Source organism: Gastrolobium bilobum, unplaced genomic scaffold (assembly GCF_033153095.1).
Source record: "Gastrolobium bilobum isolate Gb01-03AN ecotype WA unplaced genomic scaffold, APGP_CSIRO_Gbil_v1 utg4848, whole genome shotgun sequence".
NCBI lineage: Eukaryota > Viridiplantae > Streptophyta > Magnoliopsida > Fabales > Fabaceae > Gastrolobium > Gastrolobium bilobum.
The window spans coordinates 607,007-633,361 of record NW_026899359.1 but is presented as its reverse complement, the minus strand read 5'-3'; the positions used below and the strand labels follow the sequence as shown (position 1 = coordinate 633,361).

General features: G+C 32.5%; 1 protein-coding gene across 1 annotated transcript; it reads right to left on the bottom strand.

Moving 5' to 3' along the window:
* Window positions 1–328: 328 nt before the first annotated feature.
* LOC133289874 (uncharacterized) lies at window positions 329–4,140 on the bottom strand. Its single transcript, XM_061487896.1, has 7 exons — window positions 4,001–4,140; window positions 3,730–3,862; window positions 3,366–3,469; window positions 2,482–2,626; window positions 2,248–2,388; window positions 695–2,117; window positions 329–608 (listed from the first exon to the last, which is right to left on the bottom strand). Exons 1-6 carry the CDS (start codon window positions 4,039–4,041, stop codon window positions 705–707), a joined length of 1,977 nt encoding a protein of 658 aa, XP_061343880.1. The 5' UTR covers window positions 4,042–4,140; the 3' UTR covers window positions 329–608; window positions 695–704.
* Window positions 4,141–26,355: the final 22,215 nt, after the last annotated feature.

Sequence of the window (26,355 nt, the reverse complement as noted above, 5' to 3'; positions counted from 1 at the left end):
AGTTAGGACTTAACAGTTCTGACATTCAGGGTCAGAGTAGTCAATTCGTTAATTTACTGGGAACTGCTCCCATGGCAAAACTAAAGTTTACAACTTGCATTCTTCCTCCACATTCATTTCAACTCTCAAGATTAATTTCACTTTCAACCTTTTACTAAGTTACTCCTCAATATTCATGCTTTGAAGCCTGGGAGAAGAGGAACAATCTTGGTGCAAGTCAAAGCACATTACTGTTTTCATTTGTAAGAGGTGACATAATCAAGATAAAATAAAATAAAATCAACTACAATTAAATAATAAAATATATATAAATATAAAATAATGCACGTCTACATAACGTTGTTGGAAAAAGAGTAAGGGATGGGTAAGAGCACAGAACCAACAGCGACGATCTCAACTTTTATCCTCAACCCGTAGAAAGTAGTGGAACACCATCAATTTTTGTTACAAACACTTTACAATCATAAAAGGCAAAACTTAAATTATGGGATCAGTAAGATGATGGCAGAGTTACTATTTCAAACCAACACAGGTAGACCATCTATGATAACTTTGTACACCTCCGGAGCAGTCAAGGATTTGCAATAAAAGCACCACCGTGCAATGTTCTGCAATTTCAGGTACATATGAGATTGAAGCGTGATGACCATAATGAGTGCAACCATACTAATGAGGGAGTATTTATTCATTATACCTTCTATCCTTTATCTTCCTCTCAAGGCCGCAAACCTAGCTGCTAAATCATCATAATCAGGTAACTTAGGATGCACGTGCGATGCTTCGTTTGTTCCATCTGGCTGAAATGAAGCAGCACGAGTAAATACTTTCTTAACTTCCACTGCTTTGGTTTGTTCACGAGGAAGGGAAACTGATCGTGGTGGAAGAGTGGCCATCTCCGGCGTCTCATCAGATCTATCTCCGCTTCCATTCTGCAGCCATTCCCTGGTAGAGTTATCCGTTACATGTGCATGGCTTTTAGACTTTCTTCTCACTTTTTCGGGAACAAGGATGGATGGTTTTTTGCTATAATGGATCAGTAATTTATCTATTACCCTTTCCTCTTCAGCATTTTGATACCGCTCATCATCAAACAAAATTTGCAGGCCACGTCTTGATTCATCTTGTCTCCTGCTTCTGCTCCTGGATTTTCTCACAAGTCCATTATCTTCATCAGTGGCATCATAGTGTCTAGGTCGAGATCTTGAATGCTTCCGCCTCGTAGATTTTGGTTTTACCACAGGGACTTCTTTAGCATATTCACGAATAGAGAATTCTTTTTCACGACTCTGTTTACTCAGTCTCTCATGTCTACTGGCCTGCCAATCCTTCTCAGAATTATACAAACCTATTTGGATCCTCTCCAACGTAGAAGGAGCATCAGGCTCGTCACGTGCTGAATGATATGTTGAGATGCCGCCACTATCAGTATGTGAAGATACTACATTGGCTCCACGTGTACTGTTCTGCTGCTTATAATTAGGTTTAACATATGGAGGGGGAATGACATTACTGTAGGAGGGCTTCAATGTAGGTGTTTCATCCTTTTGAACTTTTCTCTCAGGTTTATAAGTATCAGGTAGGCTAACATGATTAACAGCAAATGGCTCGTTTACATTACTGTTGAAACACAATCCTGCATGACTAGGAGACTTCCTAGCAGTAGCAGTGTCCTGGATTTCTCTTAGAGGGGTGGTATTCCTCAAACTATCATGCAGCATGGAACCACTTTCAAATTGTTCCACTGTTTTCTCCTGAGATGAACGTTCAATTGGTTTTAGCATACCACCCTCCTTCCCATATTTTCTATCACTCTTTTTAGCAGCAACCTCTTGCCTTCCTGTTAATGGACTCTCATGGCCACCCATTTTCCGAATGACTTCACAACCATTTAGTGGCTTGAATACATTTCCAGGATGTGGGGGTTTAGACTGAAGATCATGACCATCTCGGTTTAAGACAACAGCTTCCTTGTCATTCTGAAATCTGTACCCATCATTGGCATGGTTAGGACTTATCTCCAACAAAACATCATTCTTCATTCCTTTTTGGGTAGAATCCTTGCCATGTGATGGTTTATCATAATCAGGCAACTGGTTAGACATATTAGCATTGTGGCCCTGTATGAGTATTACCACAAATAATGACAATTTCAGATACATTCTCAAAATTTTTAAGTAAGAATTGGTTAAGTATTCAATTTGACAAGGAAGCCAGTCGAAAATGAAAAGGGAATGCGGAAGACAGCACCTGTGCAAATGCAGAGGATCTTGACATCCTCAGTTTAAAAGCCTTAGAGTCCCAGTTTATTGAAAATTCTGATGCAATCTCCTGCATCAAGCAGACCTTCTTCTCCAATGTAGAGGATTTAGAATTCAAATTTGCAGCAAACTGATAATGAGCAATTTAGTCAGTCAGTGCAGGAAACCAGGAAAGGTCATTAATATGTCAAGCTCTAATAAAAATAAAAATATGAATAGTCACCTCTTGGTTGACATAACATTCCAGGGAACTCCCATATCTCTCCTGAAATATCTGCCTAAGGTCACGTAACTCTGGTAAATCAGAAAATCTTGCAGCAGCAAACATCAGAGACGATACAGCCACCCTACATTCCTCAGGGCAACCACTGTAAAAGAAATGGAAGCAGTTATGTCAATATAAACTTCTGAATTTAAGAAAAAATATGAAACCGCTACCCAACCATAGCAATTTGGGAATGTATCCAAGCAATCATATCAGTCAACCAAAAATTAAATAAAAGGAAACATGAAATTCAACATCAGACTGTTTTCAAACATACCTCCTCCCCCACCTACAACATAAACTGAATGTGACATTTTATTCTGACTAGTTCATCACACACCAAAATCATTATTAGAAGATTACATTATCGTTTCAGCCAATTTATATGATGGTGCCTAAACATAGAAAAACTGCACGCACAAAGGCCAAAGCAATGTTAGGCCACACACATGTAAATCTGTAGACGCACAACCATATTTATGGTCTAGCCAGTAGTGTTGGTGACCATTAACGCTGTTTTTCTTTCAGAAATGATGGCAGCGTCATAGAATCGGAAAATCTTTTCTCCTAAAAATGATGCAATTTCTGCAAATATGTTTATTGAGCAGACTGCGAGGAAAGAAAAGTTATTGATGATATCAGGAGAAACAAAACTGCCAACTAAAACATAATGCTCACCCGGCGCCCGAATTTCATACACTAATTTTTTTATATGAGCAATTATAATACTCCCAAAAAACTGGCAGATTGACTTTATCAACCATAATTCTGAATTCAAATGAAAATTTAGGGAAAAAGAAATGACACTAATATCTTAGCAGAAATTTAAAACAAACTAATACCTCATTTTCTGTATCACCGAGAGGTGCTTCAGCACAAGCTCACAGGATTTCTCAATAAAACCATAACAAGATGACAGTGTCAGCTCAACCATGAGTCCTTCAGCCTGTTTGATCGCCTCGCAAGGAAGATACAACTTAATTGAGATAATTGCAAGAAACAAACCAAGGAACTATCGACACAATTAAAAGTCTCATATAAACCACCATTCGATGAAAACTAGCATGCTACTTGCAATGCACAACCCTCACAAATTATCACATTGATCCAGAGATCTCCCCAGTGAAGAATCTAACACAACCGAATGCAGAAACTGCACTAAACAAAAATACAAAAGAAAAAAGAAAAAAAAGAATCAGTTGTTACCCTTCCGTAGGCATTGATATCTAGACCATTGAGCAGCAGATCAGCTATATCTTTCTTCAGAAACTTCTCTGTCGCCTTTCTCTTCCTCCTTATCACATCGATCCGAGTCTTGGTCAGTTTGATCAACGATTTGCTGAAAAGAAAAATAGAAGAAGAGAACGCGTATCACATTGAGCAGCAGCATAATCACATTTATCAAAAACCGGATCAGGTTACAACCATCAACAAGCAAAACAAAAAGCAAAGCACACAAGGAAACAACAGGGCGAACCATTTTGCAGCGAAGCCTCTGCCCAGTAACCCGTCCAACATGTTGGAAGACCTCTACACGAGCTCGACTCGGTGGTTTGACTCAGTGAGCTGCTTAACTCGGAAGCTCAGAATGCGAGATTCACCATGGACGAAGCCTTCGTAAGAGAGCAACAGCACAGAGCACGCAGTGTTGCAGCCGAAGAAGAAGAAGAAGAAGAAGAGGAGGAAGAGAGAGAAAATATAAATAAATAATAAACGAAAGTAATAAAAAACAATTTCTAAATTAAGAGAAGGATCATTCTGAAGGCGCTTCTGCTACGACCATAATAACCTTTGGCTTTTTCAATAAAGACAATCGTAAATACGAACGTTAGAAGGGTATTTTCGGTAGTTAATGGTGTTTTGTTCAGATGCGGATGAACATAGTGGTTCAGACATATTCTTTTGGGTCCTTCTAAATTATGATATTCATTTTAGTTCTTATCAAATAAATAAAAAGATTATTTATGTCTCTAAGAAATTTAAAATGGACTCATTTTAGTTCAGGATTAATGTGGGTTACCACAAATTCAACAAAATGAATTCATTTTAAATTTTTTAGAGATCATGAATAACTTTTATTTTTTTTTATTAGAAACTAAAACGAATATTATAAATTTTGATGAGGATAAAAAAAATATTTATTCTTAAAAAAACTCCGAACGTATGCTGAGCTGGATCGCATGACGGTAAAGGAGATGAAGTGCGCGCTATTGGTTGTGGACCAAAAGGGTGGGTGGGTTAAGAGCCGTTGTGTCAGTGCTCTTGGTGTTTAACGGTGTTAACCTGGACCGGGAAATTCCGCAAGAATGTGCTTTCCTTTTGTCTTTTTTTAATTCCCATATGATTTATAACAAATTTTATATAAACTTTTAGAATAACAGAAAAATATTTCTGCAGTTATTGCAGATAAGTTATTTATATTTATTTTTAAAATAATGTTATTTTGGTGTTAAAATATTAAAAAATTATAATTATAAAAATTATTATAATTCTAAAATAAATTAAAAATTACAAAAATATTTTGAATTTTGTCTCAAAATAACGTTGTTTTGGACTCAATGCAAATAACTTATCTGCATTAACGGCAAAAAAATGAACTCATAGATTAATAGAAAGATAAAATAAGTTTTTTTAATAGAAATAATATAATTTTTTACTCATATTTTCTTATTTTTAAAGATCTCATATTTGATGTCTAAAAAATAAGTTTACTTTCATTACATTAACATTTTACATCATCGTTCAAATATATTTTAACATTTTATTTAATGCTTTTGATTGAAATGACAGAATAAAAAATATTGCCTTACATCTCTTATATCTACTGAAGTGACAGAATAAAAAAGGAAAAAAGCAACTATAATTAAATAGTTATATATATATATATATATATATATATACAGAGTGTTTATTTGAATTCTTTATTAAAAAATTGTTATAGAAAAAATTATCTTAAAGTAAGCAGAAAAAGATATTTTTATTTTCCTTTAAATTGCTTAATAAGTTAATTTTACAGTTGATCTCATAATGATAGGCTAAGAAAAATAAAAATTACAATTGAAATAATAAATTACAAAATTAATGTCACTTTCAAACATTTTACACAATCAGTCGCATATCAATTTTAGCGCAATTCACCAGAGCTTGTTACGTTGCACTAAACGCACCCTTATATTACACAAAATCACAACCTTCAGTGCCACCACGTGGCAAGTTCAGATGAATTGTTTCCACATTGATGCGCAACTAATTGAGCATTAGTTTGTGTGCAACTCAATCAAATGGTTTTTTGACCCTTTTGTTCCTCATTAAATAATTAATAACTAATTTGCTTCTTTTCCAGAACTATCCACCATCCTGCCCCCATTTAGTCGATTAAATTGCACTTTTAATCGACTAAATGGACAAAACTCAGAAATCATGAAACGCGAATTTTAGTCGACTAAATACTTACCTTAATCGACTACGTTCGTTGCACTTTTAGTCGACTAAGCCCATTATTTAGTCGACTAAATATCGCGAAAAACCCTATATCCAGACCTCTCTCGGTCTCATTTTCATTATATTTGAAATCAAAACTCCTCTTTATCTTGTTTGTCAGCTGTGATCCTTCCAATCACCCTTCCATTTCATCCCACCACCTCTAAGGCATAGTAATTGTGAAATCATTGTCATTTCCCTTTATTTCTCAATTGTTTTCCCCAAATCCGAACCCAAAACCCTAAAATCTGATTCCTACCCCCAAAATTCGTGTGAAAGATGAGCTCAAGTCCAAACATGCATGTTACCATGATTTACTATGATGGAAAGCATTATGAAGGCCCCAACGGTGTTCAATTTGAAGAAAAAACGAAAATGTTAAAAATCAAACGGGGCACTACGTACAATGAGCTGAAGAGGAGGATTCACAAAAAATTGGGGTTGCACGGCAGCCATGGCGTTCAACAGATGATCGCCAGGGTAGAGTCTACAGTTGGTAAGGATGCTATATTCTACATTGGTAATGATATATGTGACGACGAAGATGTGGACTGTGTTATAGATACATTTGTGGACCGAAAATTTCAAAACTTTATTGAGATATATGTTGAAATAGACTCTGGTCAATCTTCATCTGCACCTGTGCATGGAAGAAGTCAAAGTCAAGAAGACAGAGTGGTCGGTTTATCTGCACCTGCACCTGTCTTAAGTCAGATAACACTGAGGGAAATAGACGAGGATGAGGATGAGCATGACGAGGATATGGACAGTGAAGACGATGGTGAACCCGAGAGTGTTATTCCGCTGGGTGACACCTCAGATACGGACTTAGAGGGGAATTTTGACGCTGATACTAGTTCAGGAAACTTGAGTTCCCAGGTTATGCCACCACTCTGTGTTGACCCTGTTAGCAGTGGTAAGATTGTAAATTAAAGTTTTAATTTTGCATATATATATATTTGTGTTTTATTTAGTACTGACGGATAAGTTTAAATTTGGACGTAGGTTCTGAGATTGAGCCATTTTGGAACGACAGCCCACACTATTCCTTCATTAATTGGGCTCACCCTAATGATGAGACGGAGATATTGTATGGCGACGATGACATCCACGGTGGCTGGCATTTAGGGGATCCATTATATTTGTACCAGGAGTTTCGAACTAAATCTGAAATACAACATGCAGTCAAATTATATTGTATGAAGTCTCATCGTACTGCTGTGGTGGCAAAAAGTGATGACCATAGATTTGTGATGAAGTGTCGACACCATAATGATGGTTGTCCCTGGTACGTGCGGGCTATGTTGCCCACAGACTCTTCTCTGCTCCTGCACGGCATCACCTCGTGTATATCCTGGAAGTATGGTCTCGCTGTCTGCGTCATATTCCACAGTCTGCGCAGAATCAAAGTCATACCCCAGTAACTCCAACCATACCGGAGCCGTCATGATGATCTCCACCCCGCAGACCCTAGACCTCAGCTCACCCTGTACGTAGCTGAGGTTATGGTAGAAGGCTCGTACATGCAGCTCAGAATATGAACACGACAGTTCAACCAAGGTCCTAAGAAGTGATTCCTCCAACCACCTCACAATGTTAAAACCTTCTTGTTCAAAAAAGGTTGTATCAAGTGATTTGGCCCCACATATGGGTCGGTTAACAAAGTCACGGACAAATGATTCATTAACCACGGGGTCATTCTCGAACAAGTATCCGAATGAGAGGTCGACAGGAGCGAGCTCTTCCTCTTGTGGCCTTGACGAAGACAGACGGTCTTGTCGTAGCTTCTGTCGTCTCTCATTTCCAGTGCTAGACGATCTTCTACGGCCAGCCATGGGAACAATTGTACCTACAATGCAAGTGGAAACAATATCAATGAACAATAACAATATCAAAAAATTTAAAATTCAATATAAAAAACAAAACCTAATCCTAAAATAAAACAGAAAACAAACCCTATACCTATACCGTACCATAAAAACAGCAAACGTAAACTCCAAACCCAATCAAAAATAGCACCCCAAACCCTAACCCTAGCTCATCACAAAAAACCATTCTTAGCCCCTAACATAAAAACATCAACCCTAACACTACAACCCAAACAAAACAGCAACATAAACCCTAACCCTAACCCTAACCTTACCCCTACCCTAACCCTAACCCTAACCCTAAGGTACCACATCAACCCTAACCCTCACCCTCACAACAAACTTAACACCCTACCCCTAACCTAAATCCACAAAACCGCAAACAGAAATCAAATGCATGGAGAAAAAAAAAAAAAAAAAAAACCTAAACCTAAAACCAAATGCAAGTCAGAAAACGTTACCTAAATGTCGATTTCGCAAGTGTGAACCAAGGATGCTTCAATCGCACCTTCAAGGGTTGAGATTCGGACTTGGTTGGAGAGAGGGGACGAAATGGAGCGATTTAGTCGATTAGGGTTTGAAAATAACCCCCTTTGCGAAATGGTTTTTTTTTTAAAACCTGATCTGCGACATTTAGTCGACTAAATAATGGGCTTAGTCGACTAAAAGTGCAACGAACGTAGTCGATTAAGGTGAGTATTTAGTCGACTAAAATTCGCGTTTCATGATTTCTGAGTTTTGCCCATTTAGTCGATTAAAAGTGCAACTTAATCGACTAAATGAGGGCAGGATGGTGGATAGTTCTGGGGGAGGAACAAATTGATTATTAATTATTTAATGAGGGGCAAAAGGGTCAAAAAGCCCAATCAAATTGATGCACAACTAATTACACATTAATTTGGGCGCAAGTGTGAAATATTTGAAAAATACATAATTCTATAATTTAATTTTTAAATTGTAATTTTTTAGTTTTTTAACCCATAGTAATATTAGTAAGAATATTTAGACAGAGAAAAAAAAAAAGATGTTGGAGTGAAGTGCTGTTTTGAAACTCTTATTTTTAGTTTCTCTTCTCCTTAAAAGTATAAGCTTAATCAAACATAATTTTATAAAAAAATTATAATAAAGAAAAAAGCTAAAAGCCTCAAAGACAAGCTTTTTTTAAGATATAAATCAGGCTTTGGAATTTTCATATTTATTTTTTTAATTATATCCTTATTTTAAATTTTTATTTATGAATTTTATTATTTAATCTTATAATTTATGCTAATAATAAATTATTTGATCTCTTTTCCTTTAAAACTCAAAAATAACTTCATGCAATTATTAAACAGTTTTTAAATTTTTTTTAACATAACTTTTAACTTAAAAAAAATAAATTGCCAAGCAAGGGCAAATAAACTCATACATATTGATCCAACTCTATCAAGAAACTCATCCGGCTGACGCATTGCGCCCTTTTCCAGAGAAGGCGTATCAGATCACCTTGGTTGACCATGGCTATGATAGGTGTGTGAATTTCTGATTATTTCTCTTGGCAATTTAAAAGGTGTGAACATAACTTTTTATTTTAGATATTAATCTTTAATTTAGTTTGTGTTTGAATATTTTCTTTCTTTTGCTATTCTCAAGAATCAAAATCAATATACTTTGGGCAAGTCAATACTAAAGGCTACCTACATCGTTACTAAATCAGTAACTCTTTAATGTGTGAACAAAGATTTTATGTCACAAGCAAACTTAATAAGTCAATGACAGGAAACATCACATGAAAGGTAGTATTGACGTTAATTGTATAAAAAAAGTATTGGTGTTAAATTTTTGTGTTTCATTTGTATTTGTTGCTCTTCCGTATTTTAGTAACTTGTAAGCTTTTGTCTATTTCTCTCTAATCTATAGGTGCAATGTCGTGAGAAGGTCATTTTTGTTATTGGTGAAGGTATCGAAAGTTGTTGTGGACATTTTCAGAGCCTAATTCGTCCAACTCAGGTGAGACGTTCTGATCTTAACATTGATTTTTCTTCCGATATATCAATTAATATATGAAAAAAAGTATTTCTTCAGTGATAAAGTTATATCCAGTGAAAAATGATGTCTTTTTGGATTATAAGATTAAAAATTTATAATGATAAAGACTAATATAACCCTGCAATATATTAGAATTACAAAAAATACCTTGATTTTCGTCCTAAAACGACGTCGTTTTGGGCTCACCGGAAATAACTTATATACATTGATTTGAGAAATCTTTTACCCTTAACACACACACGCGCGCGCGCACACACACATATATATATGAGATTTACATTTCTGCAGCTGCTGCACGTGCAGCAATCAAATACTTGCCATATATATACTTGAAAGTATTAAATGCGGGGAATCATAACCATACCAAAGATGAAAACATTAAATGTGGGAAATCATAACCCTACACTGTTGTTGTATGTAAAGCGGCTGCATAAATGATTATATATATATATATATGAGTTCGCTTTTTCTGCAGTTACTGCAGATAAGTTATCTGCATTAAACCCAACGACGTCGTTTTGGAGCGGAAATCAGGGTTATTATAGTCTTTATAATTATGATTTTATAATCTTTCAATCCCAAAACGACATCGTTTTGGAAGTAAATGCACATAACTTATCTGCATTAACTGCAGAAATATATTCTGTATATATATATATATATATATATATATATATATATATATATATATACATACATACATATATGAGGTAGGATCCTTTGACACCAGTGTCAAATTTGAAATTTGACACCTCATTTGAGAGCCGTTAGATCGAAAAAGATCAACGATGTCATATGCTTACAAATCAGAGTCGTTGATCTTTTTCGATATAACGTCTCTCAAATAAGGTGTTAAATTTTAAATTTGACACTGGTGTCAAAGGATCCTACCTCTATATATATATGAAAATCATTTTCTTATGTTATGAGGCATCAAAATTCATGTTATCTTCTTTTTATTTTTTACTTTTTTAACAAGTGGTGGGACCTATCACTTGTTGTGTCTATAACATAAGAGATGTTATCTCTTGTGAAATGAGAAAAGATAAACTTATATATATATATATATATATATATATATATATTATAATTATATATATGGAAAATGATATATTTACCACAAAAAATTTTTACAACATTTACAACCAACATAATCACTGTTGATTTCCGTCAATCTAACGATCATAATTTATGGAAATTAATAATTAATTAATAAATGCAACAAAATAATTTCCAATTAATTATAATAGTTAGATTGACGGAAATCAGCGGTGATTAAGTTGGTTGTAAACTTTTTGGTGGTAAGTATATCCTTCCCCTATATATATATATAGGGGCAGGATATTATTACCCCAGTGTAAGAATTAAAAATCTTATACTCAATTTTGATTATTGATCTACTTGTATCCGATGGCTCATATTACTAAAAAATTAGAGCCCTTAGATATAAGTGAGATCAATGGTCAAGATTGAGAGTGTAACTTACACCGGTGTAAAATGATCCTGACTATATGTATATATATATAAATTTTTTTGGAAATATTCCAACCGGTTCATTATAATTTTTTTTGAAAATATTCCAACCGGTTCATCGCTTTGCGACAAGTCTGATTTGAGACGGGTCTTGGGATTAAGGCTTTAAATCCCTCCCAAATATGCTGCTTAATTTCCTGACGCAAACTGAACTAAAATTACTTAATCTAATTAATATTAAGATATATCACATCATTAAATTACACGCATATAAAAAGCACCACTTATAAAGTCGTAATAATAATAATAGGATATTTGTGTTTCTCGTGTTATAAGATAATTTTATCTCATATATATATATATATATATATATATATATATATATATATATATTTATATATGAAAAAAAATATTTCTCCAACAACTTGAGATAAATTTATCAAAATTATGCCATTTTGTTTATTTATTTCCTTATATTAATTGATTTTCCTTTGAATGGTTATGATTCTTTTTTTTTCTCTTTTCCTTTATCACCACCGATCCATCTTTGCACGGTTATGATTTAGTAAACAGAGATAAAATTATCTAAAGCAACTTGAGAAACGATAAGCCCTATATATATATGAGGTAGGATCCTTTGACACCTTATCTGAGAGCTATTAAATTAAAAAAGTCAATAGCTCTGATTTGTAAGCATTTGACACCATTGATCTTTTTTGATCTAATGGCTCTCAGATGAGGTGTCAAATTTCAAATTTGACATTGGTGTCAAAAGATTCTACATATATATATATATATATATATATATGGGAAAAAATTTCTCAAGCAGCTTCAGATAAGTTTATCTCCAGCCACCCCAAAACTACGTCGTTTTATTTATTTATTTCCTTATATTAATTGATTTACGTTTGAATGGTAATGATTCTCTTTTTTTTTCTCTCTTCCTTTATCACCATTGATCCATCTTTGTACGGTTATGATTTAGTAGGCGGAGATAAAACTATATCAAACAGCTTGAAAAACGATAAGCCATATATATATATATATATATATATATATATATATATATATATATATATATATATATATATATATATATATATAGGGAAGGTTATATTTATAAACTTTTTGTTTACAAACTCTTACAAACTACACTATGTTCTCCCGGGAGTACATAGTGTAATTTGTAAAAAATATTTGTAAACGAATCATTTATATATATATATATATATATATATAGGGAAGGTTATATTTATAAACTTTTTGTTTACAAACTCTTACAAACTACACTATGTTCTCCCGGGAGTACATAGTGTAATTTGTAAAAAATGTTTGTAAACGAATCATTTATATATATATATATATATATATATATATATATATATATATATATATAAGGAAGAATTATATTTACAAACTTTTTGTTTACAAACTACACTAGGTTATACTATGTTCTCTCGGGAGTACATAGTGTAATTTGCAAAAATTTGTAAACGGATCATTTCCCATATATATGGAGAATGATGCGTTTACCATTTTTTTTACAAATTACACTAAGTATGACCGGGCATACATTATTGATTGAAGTATGACCGGACATGCATTTTTGATTGAAGTATGACCGGTCATACTTAGTGTAGTTTGTAAAAGTTTGTAAATATAACTTTCCTATATATATATATATATATATATATATATATATATATATATATATATATAGGTAGGATCTTTTGACACCTCATCTGAGAGTCGTTAGATAAAAAAAGATCAATGGTGTCACATGCTCACAAATTAGAGTCGTTGATATTTTTCGATTCAATGACTCTCAGATGAGGTGTCAAACTTCAAATTTGATATCGATGTCAAAAGATCGTACCTCATATTATATATATATATATATATATATATATATATATATATATATATATATATGAAATAAAATTTGAACAAAGTTACAATTCACCGATGACCAAAGTTACAATTCACAACCCAAGAGTTGTTGGGCAAAAGTTAGAAAAAGAAAGTATACCAACAGCAACTCAAGGAGTTGATGAGGAAATAAAGGAGAAAATTTTCTTGATCAAGCAACTCCTGTCGAACCATTCTGAGCAAAACAGGATTGCGTGGCAATAAACCGCTGTTGTAAAGTAAGGTTGAGATTGACGCGGCAGGCTCAACAATTAGCGACCTCAGAAGCCTCACCATTGACCTTAGCATCAAAGTTGTAAGAGATTGCACCATCCAGTTCAGCAGGTAAAGACGAAGAAAATTGTTACCTAAATTAGCTATAAATATAAGTTAGCTCCAGAAAGAAAGCGCCTGTTTGCTTGGCGCTGTAGAAAGAACAAAAGGAAATGAAAAGGGCCGAAAAAAGAGAGGATATAGATTATGCACCATATTCTAACTACGCATATGCCATATAAAGTCGCTTAATATGCATACCCAACCGTAACTGTTAGTTCAAACGTTGATTGTGTAGAGTGTAGACCAGAACAGCTGAAAGGAAATTATGGAGACTCAAGGAAGTTAGGTGGACGCGAAGAAGGTTTGGTCATCTTATTTCCTCAATCCACCTAATATTGGTCTCCTCCTATTCCTATGCAATTATTTTTTTTCTTATTTAAGGTTATTTTCTACTTATTATTTTATGTTAGACTATTTTTTTAATATAAATAATATTATTTTATTAAGGTTTTTGGTTATATTAAGTTTATAAATAGACTTTAATGTAAACATTTCAAACATATTCTCAAACTTTATAATATTGAGATTTAATTTTTATGAGCAAGTATCTAAAACCTTAGTCACAGAAAAATAATGAGTCCTAGAAAAATAATCTAGGTTTTCCGTTATTCCTTCGTCATGTGAAATAGAAGTTGTTTTAAATAATAAGTATAGGCTGGACACGTCAATTTGGAAGAAAAATATATGTTGGGTGATAGGTGTTCGACGTGCGGTCAACACTCGCGACACATTTTTTGACACGTTCTGACAAGTGGTCAACGTTTTTCGAAAACATGTTTTTTAATTTAAATTTTATTTTATTTTATCTTTTTAACTAAACAAAAAAATTAATTTATAAATCAAATATTTTTTATTATAAAATTTGATATGAAAAATTAATAAGGCATGAATTATTTTTTTTTTTTGCTTTATAATTATGTTATGAAATTTAAATATTTAATTGGTTATATAATTTATTATGGGGAGTTATATGCATTAAATATAAACTATATTATAAATATTATTTAATATTCTTAACATATCAAAATTGTAAAATTAATATATCAATATATCGTATCATATCATATCCTATTACGTGTGCAAGATAGGCTTATGCCTTATTTCTCTTTGCCATTGCCTTGTGAATGTGAAGAGGACATGAAACACAATATATGATTTTTGTCAGTTGGATTTTATCCTCTTTCATCATTATATATATATATATATATATATATATATATATATATATATATATATATATATATCATTAGAGGTCTGAATTTGGTTATTGTAAGATTAATATAACTAATTTGGTTTCAGGAAGAGTAATATAAAATAGGTACCTAGTTTTAAGATTTCAATTGAAAATTTATTTTAAAAATAGCATTTTTAATTTATGATTTTTTTTCTTATTTAAAAAATTATCTTATGTTAGTTTATCTAATGAGTATTAAATAAAACTAATTTATTAAGATATTTAGTTATATTAAATTTATAGATAGACTATATATTAATATAACTGTTTAATATATTATTATAATATTGATATTTGTTTTTATATTGACTATGTGCAATGTTAATTCTGCCAACAATACTCGGGTAGAGGTATTTAGACTTATATCACTAATTCAAGTGCCCCTTTTCATTTCCTTTCCGTTTCCGATGATGTGTTACGGAGTGATCTCGGGGTTATTATGGAAGAACAAATGGCTGGATATAAAGCTTGAAGGGTTGTTCGACTTGGAAGAATTTCGAAGCCGGGCCCAAGCCCAAACCAAACAAAAGGCAGTGCAACCAATATATATAAGCCAAGAATACGACGCTTCACATTTACCACTAGATCATTCATTCGGATTCATCTCTTCGAAATACCTTGAAACTGGGCTTTGGTCATCGTTTAGGATAAGAGGTTTAAAGATTGCAAAGTGCCAGAAATTGGGCTTACAGTCTTGCAAAATATTCTAGCCAGCACATTGTGTTTCTGGCCCATATTGAATTCAGTATGGTCCATCATAACAAAATATTGTACACAAAATAAAATAAGGATTTGGTGTTTGTCATTTTAAATGACATAAGTTATGTCATTTTAGAAAAGAGATAGACACAGAAAAACGGAAATCATGGGAGAGAGAAAGTGAGTGGTTTTTTTAATTTAAAATTCAAATTTTCTGTGTCTGTATCTCTCTTAAAATAATATAACTTTCTGTCATTTAAAATGACAAACACTTTTCCCATAAAATAAATATCCATCCACTACATCATAACTAACTAACGAATAATGACCAATAAAAGAGGAATTTGGATCCCTTGCTTTGTTGGAATTACGAGGGATATTGTACTTTAATGAGGTGAATCCCACAAGTTGGCAAAGAGACAAATGAAAAAATTAAGGGTGTGTTTGGTACAGGAGAAATTTTTTGGTGACCGGGAATCATGATTAATGGGAATACAGTAGAAATTGAGTTTACTTGGAATCTTACGAAAGAGGTGTTTGGTTCGCCAAAATATTACCGGGAATATTGGATAAAAATTACTGATTCCATGTTTGGTTTAGAACGAAATATGACTTGGAATATGAGGTTATTTTACAAAAATAACCCCAAACTATTTTTACTTTTGTAATTGATAGATTGGGTCTAGATTTTTATGTGTATTGGGGTATTTTTGTCTCAAAATTTATTATTGTGCTTTCCCTTTACTTGGTATTCTGATTGGTATTCCGAATTACCATATTATTTTTGGTAATCTGAATAGTGACTTTTCTTTATAAATCAAATTACCGGTAATCCTTGGATATCCGGGAATCGAAATTTATTCCTTCTACCAAACGTGATAATTACATTTACCAAAGAAGGATTACCGGTAATCCTCTTCAAAAACTTGAAACAAACACCCCTAAGGGGTTCAAGTTCAAACTGAATTTCCCCTCGTATGAAGACTAAATAGGCATAATATATATATACATATAGAGGTAGGATCCTTTGATGCCGGTGTCAAAATTCAATTTTGACACCTCATCTGAGAGCCGTTAGATAAAAAAAAATCAACGACTCTGATTTGCAAGCATGGGACACCCTTGATCTTTTTTGATCTAACGGCTCTCAGATGAGGTGTCAAAAATAAATTTTGACACCGGTGTCAAAGGATCCTACCTCATATATATATATATATATATATATATATATATATATATATATATATATATATATATATAAAGCATAAAATATTATAAAATGGAGATTTGAAGTAATTAATAGAAAAAAAAGTTAGTCACATAAGTTAAATACTTTAAATTATCATTTGACTAACTATCACAAAAACTGAAGCTAAAGTTTAAAACAAGAACAATTTAAAGACACATCACACAAGAGCCCCGTATGATGGTTCAAAATGTATCCTATGTTTGAAACCTAATTTCCGCTCACTCAATTATACAGCTTTCTATGGGTCTAGTCACAGGCACGCCTACTTTTCTCTAATTCCAATGGAGAAAGTCCCACAGTTCCACTATCATTTTATTTTATTTTTCTTTTCTTTTCTAAAACTCCACATTAGAGGTGAATCTTATTTTTCTCAATAATGCATCTTTAATTTATCCTCTATCATTATTAGGCACCTTCTGTTGTCCTTCTTAAATCTTCGAGTAGGGATATCATGTCTCCCACCAAATATAACGGTCTATTTTGTACTAGGCGACTTAAATTCATTGTACCTTCAAAGCCCTATGTTTTCTACCAAACTACTTTCGGAGTTTACATTTCTTTATTCATGTCCATTAATCAATTATTTATCATATATATATAAGTGATAATATTAAATATGGAGAATCATAATCATATAAATGTGAAAATTTTAAATATTGTGAATCATAAATTACACTTATCGTTTCTGGACATCAAGCAACTGGAGAAATAATTTTACCTATATATATATATATATAAGAAGGTTATATTTACAATATTTTTTCGCTTACAACTTCTTATAATTAAATCTTGACTGTTGATTTCCATTAATGTGACGATTATAATTTATTGTGAATTAATTATTAATTAGTAAGTATGACCCAATAAATTATAGCTGTTAGTTTGACAGAAACCACAGTTAAGATTTGGTTGTGACCGAAAAAGGTTATAATATAACCTCCTTTATATATGAAAAAGTATGTGTCATTTTAAAAGATGTAAAATTGTGTCATTTTAAATGAGAGAAAGAGATAAATTATGAGGGAAGAGAGTGGACAAAAAAAGTAAAGGTGTGAGTCCCATCTCTTTGTGAGAGTGAAATGACACAAGTTATGTCATTTAAAAGGACAAATATTTTTCCTATATATATATATATATATATATATATATATATATATAAAAGAAAAAATATTTCTACAGCCACTTTAGATAAGGTTATCTACATCTATCATTTATAATTATGTTCTCCCGGAAGTACATAGTTATAACATTAAAGTTATTTTTTTTTCTTTCTCCACGTCAACAAACAAGTTCTGAAAAGTAACTGAGGAGAGAAAAAAAGCAACTTTAATGTTATAACTATGTACTCCCTGGAGAACATAGTTATAAATGATAGCTGCAGATAATCTTATCTAAAGTGGCTGTAGAAGTATTTACACTATATATATATATATATATATATATATATATATATATATACAGATTAATATTTATTATGTTGTAGGAGATAAGTTTATCTTTAACATACACATAAAAGTATGTGTCCTATATGAGCCTATGTGAGAAGAGAAGAAAGAAAAAATAAATATAAATCTCACATATTTTTATATGTGTATAAAAAATAAAATTATCTCTTATAATATAAGCAACATTAATCCCATATATAAAATGATACTGAGGTAAAATTTTGCATGCCACTTGACATTTACGTGCAGCATGTCATATCCAACAGTACTACTAGATCATAATAATTTATACTATCAAGCATGCAATTTAATAAGATATTTTCATTTGCTGAATACTTTATTTTTAGTACAACATTTGCTGAATACTTTGGCTTGTCAAGTTGGTGAAACAAAAGAAGAAATTCCTTACGCCACTTAAATTTTATATGTATTATTTCGCCCAATCAAGATGTGATTCTAGCCCAATAACTACTAATATTATATATTTAGTAGCATGCGTTTTAATCAATTAGCTCATCACTGTATAAGTAGTTGATTTTTTTTTTTTGGGAAATACTCCAATCGATTTATTGCTTCGCAACTAATTCGATTCGGGGCGGGTTCATGATTAAGGCTTTAAACCTCTTTCAAAGATGATACCAGGAAGATTCGAACACATGTTCTCACCTCCACGTGTTTAGCTCCCATGCGTCAACTGAGCTACCACCATGTGATCATATAAGTAGTTGATTTTGATATAATCATCAAGTCATCTTCGTCAACGGCATCCATATGGTGAGAACATGCTAACGATGTCACCATTGATGTAGAACACCTCCAATATTGAATATTATATACTTTGGGATACATTTATAACCCAACATGAAAGAAAAGAAACATTTCCGAAAATGTCTAATCATGCTTTCAGTTAGACATACTATTTGCAGTGGGTCTGATAAAGGGTAAAAGGTAGAATATGGTGCACGATGAGAAACAAGTACAATTGTAAATTCAAAAGGTGGCAATTCGGCAATATAAATTCGATACGAAGACAATATATTCAATATGAATGCATGCGATCGATATGAATTTGAAATAGCTTTAAAATTTTTGATACAAAGATGATTTATTTATTTTGTGGGTTAACACGATATGAATAATCTGTCAATCTCAAATTGTGTTACTTATTATGTGGATCGACACTACACGATAAGACATGAATAATATGTTTATAAAAAGACACGACACAAATAACATGTAAGAAAATTAATGCACAATTTTTTTGTGTTGTGTTCGTAGTGAATTGTTGAAAATTGCTACCTGTCGGGGGAAGCCCGGGGCCAACACCAATGAGCTAAGAGGATCAAATACATCAAGTGAGTCTGACATCACATCTCAATCCAAAATCTTAAGGCATTGGATCCATGGATCCTTCCACTTATGTAGTCTTCACTTAGCGCATTACCAACCAATGTGGGACTAACACAATATCCCAACAATCTCCCCCTCAAGTGTGAAACCAACATTTATATGCTTCCCTACAACCGAGTACCCCAAGCCCAAGTACTCAACCCGCCTCCTAGCCAATAGCTAAGCTAGCTCGAGCCCTCAAAAGTATTTTTAGGTTTAGAAAGGGAGAAACGCATACATATTTATTAGCTCTCTGATTTTTTTTTTCTCAAACCAATGAAGTGATTAGTTCAATTTGGAAATGGAAAAATATTGGCACAGACTGCACCTAATTTGTGATTCTACGAAGTGATCTTTGTTGAATAACTACAACAGAGTCGAGCTTCATCTGTCTTCTGTGAGTTTGTCAAGCATAATAGAAAGTAGCCTCAGAAATATTTAAGAAAAATAAAAAGAGTCAGTTTCACTAGATGCGTTAATTCAATAGATTGAAGATACTCAATACTAATTAACCGCTTCCATGGAGGTCATCCACTCCGTTTCAGGACAAAATTAGAGATGGAAAACGACAAATGACTGAAGGAAATCAACTCGCTATAGGCGATTGAAAAAAGTTACATACATTTCTTTTATTTCTCTAATAGAAACAGCGCTAATCACAATGCTGAAGGATGAAAAGAATTTCTTTTGAAAGAGCTAGCCAATCATGATACGAATGATCCCGGCTCAAATAAGAATACATGTAGTTTATGAAAAAAAATAAAAAAAAAAAGCTGTAGCTTTTGTGCTCTTTCTTTTGTTTGCCTAACTTGCCTTTCTATTTGAGGCAAATCAGAAGCTAATTATTATACAATCTGGCTTCCTTTTCAGTTGTTTGTTAATTCAAGCAAATGCATTTCGACAGTGTCAAACTACTTTGGGCTCATTTAATCCAACGATCAATGTTTGCAGAAGAATAAAATGCACATTTTTATGACATTGCTTGCCAAAGTAGCATAATCTATTGCACCGGCCATTTTAGCCAGTTCATAAGACTGTTCCCGCAAATTACTTGAAATAGTCACCTATGTATGTTTTGTCATTCTTGAAAGAGCCAGATAGGATATGTTAAACAGAATATCAGATGCTCACACTTGATTAATTATGCAGAGAAAATAAAGTTCAAAACTACATAATCGAGTTACATTTTTTTTTCCTTAAAGAAAAGTACAAATAATATAAGGTAAACGATTTCTTCCGTCAACGGAGATAAAATTATCTCCAGTGAGCCCAAAACGACATCGTTTTGGAACGGAAATTAAGGTATTTTTATAATTTTAATATATTGCAAGGTTATATTAATCTTTATCATTATAATTTTTTAATCTTATAACTCCAAAACAAAGTCGTGTTTTGAGTTCACTGGAGATAACTTTATTCATAGTAACTGGAGAAATATTTTTTCCAATAATATAATGCTAATTAATGTACCTTTTTTTTATCCCGATAAATATATTTAAGGATAAGACTAGGATAGGTTTTAGGTTCCAGCCTGACCTATTAATTGATTACCTGAGTAGTTAGGGTGTGGAATTTGGTTCCATTACTAAAACTTATGCTAAATTGAACAAGAAGAAAGTTTTGTTTAATTTTGAAGTCGTGAATTTAGTAATACATTACTTCTAATGTTCAGATTCAAGGTGCTTTTATGCTTTTATTACTTCTAATATTCAGAACCAAGGTGCTTTTATAATTTTTGTTTTATTTAAGTGTTTTTCTTCCATTTTGCAGTATCATGCTTCAACCTTCACCGTCGATGAGTTCTTTTGGCTAAAGGTTTCTAATAAATATTTTTATAATGTAGTGCTGATACGAATAAAACCAAATAAACAACTGAGTTGGAGATAGAAGAGTATGCTATTGTCTATAGAATAATTGCATTGCGCATGGATAGTATTTTCAACATTCGTGAAGATGAATAAAAAATTATATTTCTCTGTACGCCAACGGAAGAAGATCAACTATGAATTTTTTTATTAGAACATGTTTGGAACTTGGAATCTTCTTCACAAATCCATCCTCGTCTCATTTCCTGAACATTGAACCCCAGGTCTATTTTCTCTACACAGTTTTAGAGTTTTCAATACACATTATTTGTAAACAAACTCAGTGGAGGATCGATAAATATATGGCTAATTAAATGAAAATGTTCAAAAACGATTTTGAATTGTTTGACAAGTGAGACGAGACACGCTGCAAAAGGTCAACAATATTAGAATAACTGTTGTTGTGGGAGCTGACTTTTCACAATGTAATTAAAGTGATCTTTTACAAAGAAAATTAAAGAACCCTAAGAGCTATATAGGAGTTAGTAACTAGGACGTTTTAAGTACTTATAAAGGCTAGAAATGCTATTCATCTCGAAGGTCATTGTTTATATATATCAGTGCGACGAACACGTGGATCGTGCTAAATGCTGCAATGAGGAATATCTAACATGCATTTATGTACACATCAAATAATATATTTATCTTTTTCCTAAGACAAAAAGAATGGTTATTGTTACCTTTTAAACCCTCAAGTAGACGCATAGCCTTTTCATTTGTGTCATTGTATGGCAATATATAATACGAAGTTGGCTCAGGCAAGCTATACCTCTGCCTCCCAATTAAAATCCACACGGAGCAACAGAGAATAACGATTCTCTGATATTATAAACTTATTTATAGTTTACACGAGTCTGTTGATAATATAATATGTTCCTTTAATCTAAAGCGATACCTTACGGTTGACTCGAAGGGAATGCACTAATTATTTTATATTTTTAGTTGATAATTACAGGCCAGAGTCCCATTCGATCGTATGAAAATTTATTATGGTCATAAGATCAAGTAAATGCACCACTGACTTGAATTTGCAGTTTATATTTATTTTATATGTTACCACACCGAAAAAGAAAAAAGAAGCTTAAGATTTACTACCACTGAATCAACTTGCAATCACTTCACCGGAATGTGGCCATATTCTTATAAATACTATATAAGTAATCAACTTTATTGGTTATGTTTATATCTTGAGAACGAAGCTTGAGTTTAGCTTAATTTTTTCTTCTCTAGTGCTTGTCAGTATTACGAATTACTTTTTATTTTCTTTAGAAAAAGAAATCATATATGCAAGATTCTGATTAAAAAAATATATATTGCAATGATCAGATATTAATTAAGTTGCCAATATGATATTCTAATTGGTTCGTATTTAATTGCATGGTGACTGGAAGCAAAATATGATAAGTGATAACCATTGCTGATTCATGTTTCAATTCCAACAATGTCAAGCTGTACTTGCATAGAACCATGCCGCACCAAGCAACAAGTCTTTCTTTAAAAATTTAGTACAAGATGCTTAATTGATGAATATGCACAAGGTAGAATAATGGAACTGCAAAATCAGCTTTCGAATTGCATTACGTAGAGAACATCATCATGCTGTCAAAAAAGAAGATTTTAATGGCTCTGTTCGGGAGGAGGAAAGGACTAGGCTTGGTATAAGGCTCACAAAACACTTTGTCAGACTAAAATAGTAATAATGGCCACATAAAATATTATAAAGAATTAATTTAATTAATCCAAAAATTTAAGTTGGTAGATGAAGTTATAGTAATAATTTTATATATCTCTAATATGCCCTTTATACATAAACACATATGAATTGGTTCTTTATATCAGAGTCAATGATCCTAATGTCATGTGTTCAATCCTCACTACCTCAATTTTCTAGTGGAATTAAATAAGCACAAGATAAATAAAAAATTGATTATGTACAATATTCACACTTTAAGCTCAAATTAAGACTTTTGCTTAAGAGAATGCATTAGAAAACAATATAAATTATTAAAAAATTTCTAACCAAATACCTTAAAATTTTAGGTTAAATTAATTCTTTACAAACCTAATCAAATTTTCCTCGTTATAATAACCTGTTCTACAAGTAGCAATTCTTATATGACAATTCGTTGTACTCTAGTCTATAACATAACTCAAAGTTGACCATGTAACATACCTGGTCAAACATCCCGTCAAAGCTTTCTAACGTTCATTGGAAAATAGGCAGCCAACAAGCCTCACTCATTAATTGATAATAAATTAAGTGAAGTTTGTTGGAAATGGTACAGGGTGAGTTCAAAATCTTTGCAAATGTTTATTCATCAATGGGCAATTGAGAAACCATAATAAATGGGCTGACACCATATCTTAATCCAAAATCTTAAGGCTATAGGTTTATGGGTCTTTTACACTTATATGGTCCTCAATTGGTCTAAGTTTAGACTATGTGAGACTTACTTCACCACTACTCACTCACACTTGATTATTTCCAACATCCTCCCTCAAGTGTGTGAGGCCCAATATCATTCTTATCTTAAGGGCAATTTTTGCGGAAGTTTTTTTGTTTTTTTCTCTTCAAATATTAGGGTCACACTAGCCTTCTGTGAAGATCTTCCAAATACTTTTACAAATGGGGGAGAAATGGTACGAGGGAGCCCAAAACCTTTGCAAATAATTTATTCACCAATGGGCCAACTGAGAAACCACAATAAGTGAGTTCACACCACATCTTAACCCAAAACCTTAAGGCTATAGGTTTATGAGTCTTTTACACTTATATAGTCCTCAATTGGTTTAAGTCTAGACTATGTGAGACTTACTTCACCACTACTCACTCACACTTGATTATTTCCAACAAAGTTCCTATAAAATGAATGAACTCATAAACTCAATACTCTAAGATTTTGGGTTTAGCTAGATATAATATTAGTCCCACTTAATGTGATCGATGTAGCTTAATAATCTCCACCACAAGCTCCGGTGCCCGCTTGACAAATATGTGGGACATTTTTCATTTTGAATTTAGGCATGTTTCAAGGAATTTCAAAATTAAAGTGGAAAAACACTAAACAGCCCAAATGAATATATCACATTGCTGATTGGGGTGTACGTAAAACTCAAAAACGAAATTCCATAATTTCCAAAAAATATATTATTTTCTTAACTTGTACAAGGAGGATATTACCCAAAAGCAAAGAAGACGGGGAAAGAAGGACGTGAAATTAAATATGAAATTATCTATCCAAAAAAAATAAATATGAAATTATAAAGCAAAATCAAAAAATATATAGATCAATTTGAAAAGAAAGAAAAATGAAAGATGACACCGCTCCAATTCTTTTCGAAGCCTATTAGTTTATTTTATACTCAAGTGGCAATCAAAGAGTTAGTGTATTTGGATTGATTCCCACTAATTAAAATAAAATTAAAGTTATGCCATAGTGCTAAGCACATAAACTGCGATTGGCCTAGGCTTGTATATCTTTAAAGAAAAGAACATGAGCGTGAAAATAATACGTTCTCGTAAAATTTTTATATTTGTTCTTGAATTGTTTTTTAAAAAGTGAAAGTTATTCATTTCTGTTTCATGAGTCTTTTTTCTATGAATCAAGAAAACTTTGTTTCGAATTAATAACCAAAATAGCTCCTGGAGTTATCTTTGTTGTTGAAATAGGAGCAGATCATATATATAAAACAATCTGAATCAAATGAAAAAAATCATCAAAGGGCTTTTGTTTGCACTTGTGAGAAGGGAGTTAACGAAAGAAAGAAACTTGTAAGAACAAAGCTAAATTAGGTTATATGTTAATTTGGTGTTACATCAAAGTAATAATTTTATTTAAAAAAAATATCCAAAAGAATGTGTGTGTGTGTGGGGGGGGGGGGGGGGGGGGTGCATTTGGATGGTTCTATACTTCTATTGACAGCCTAGGGCGACATGGAACTTGGAATAGAGTGGTCTAATTCACATTTAACGTTCCCACTAAGAGCTCAAAAATCGAAATACAAAGACTTGCATTTTAGTGGTCTGCTTTGATGCAAATTGTTTTAGTGGAAAAGCTATAAACCCTTTTGCAAAAGAAAGGAATTTAAGAGGACCCAATGAATTCATCACCGGGTCGTCTCTCATCTACAAAGATCTTCTTTTCATATTAAGCTAACTAACGTTTTAGGAATTTGACGACGGAATTTACCGTTGTCATGTTTTATGTGATCAAATCCTATATGTATTTCACATTTTCTTTTTCGCATTTACGTTTCCACTCCCAAAGTAGTACTTCTCAAAGGATACTCGATAGACCATGTGAACTAAATGCTATTTGATGGAGATCAAACCTATTTGATGAGGACCTGCACTTAATTCAACCTAAATGCTAAGCTATTAAGTGTAGAGTCTGAAAAAGTTTTATTAACCAAACGCAAGGTGGTGTATAAGTGTTATATATATATATATATGGTATGATACATGATCTAAAATTGTGTGTAAAACACTAAAACCTGAACATGTAGAAACATTTATTACTTGCTCTTAAAAGCATAAGTTTTCTAATAAAGCAAATTTTATTGAAGTAGTTAAAAATTATTAAACCGCCGACGGTAATATAATATACAAAAAATCATCTCAAGACAAATAAACATAAGCCAGTCAGAGTAACCGTGAGAGCCTTCAAATCAAGCGGTGTAGAACTCTCCATGGGCCCAGCCGAAAAACATCCTAAAATATCAAACCTCGTATTGATTGACACTGGCAAACCCATTTTACTGTATTTAGTTGAAAATATCATTCTAATACCATCTCTAGAAGTAGTTACCTTAATAAGCTAGAATTTTTGTTATCTCCTGGTGTATGTTTTGTCCATAT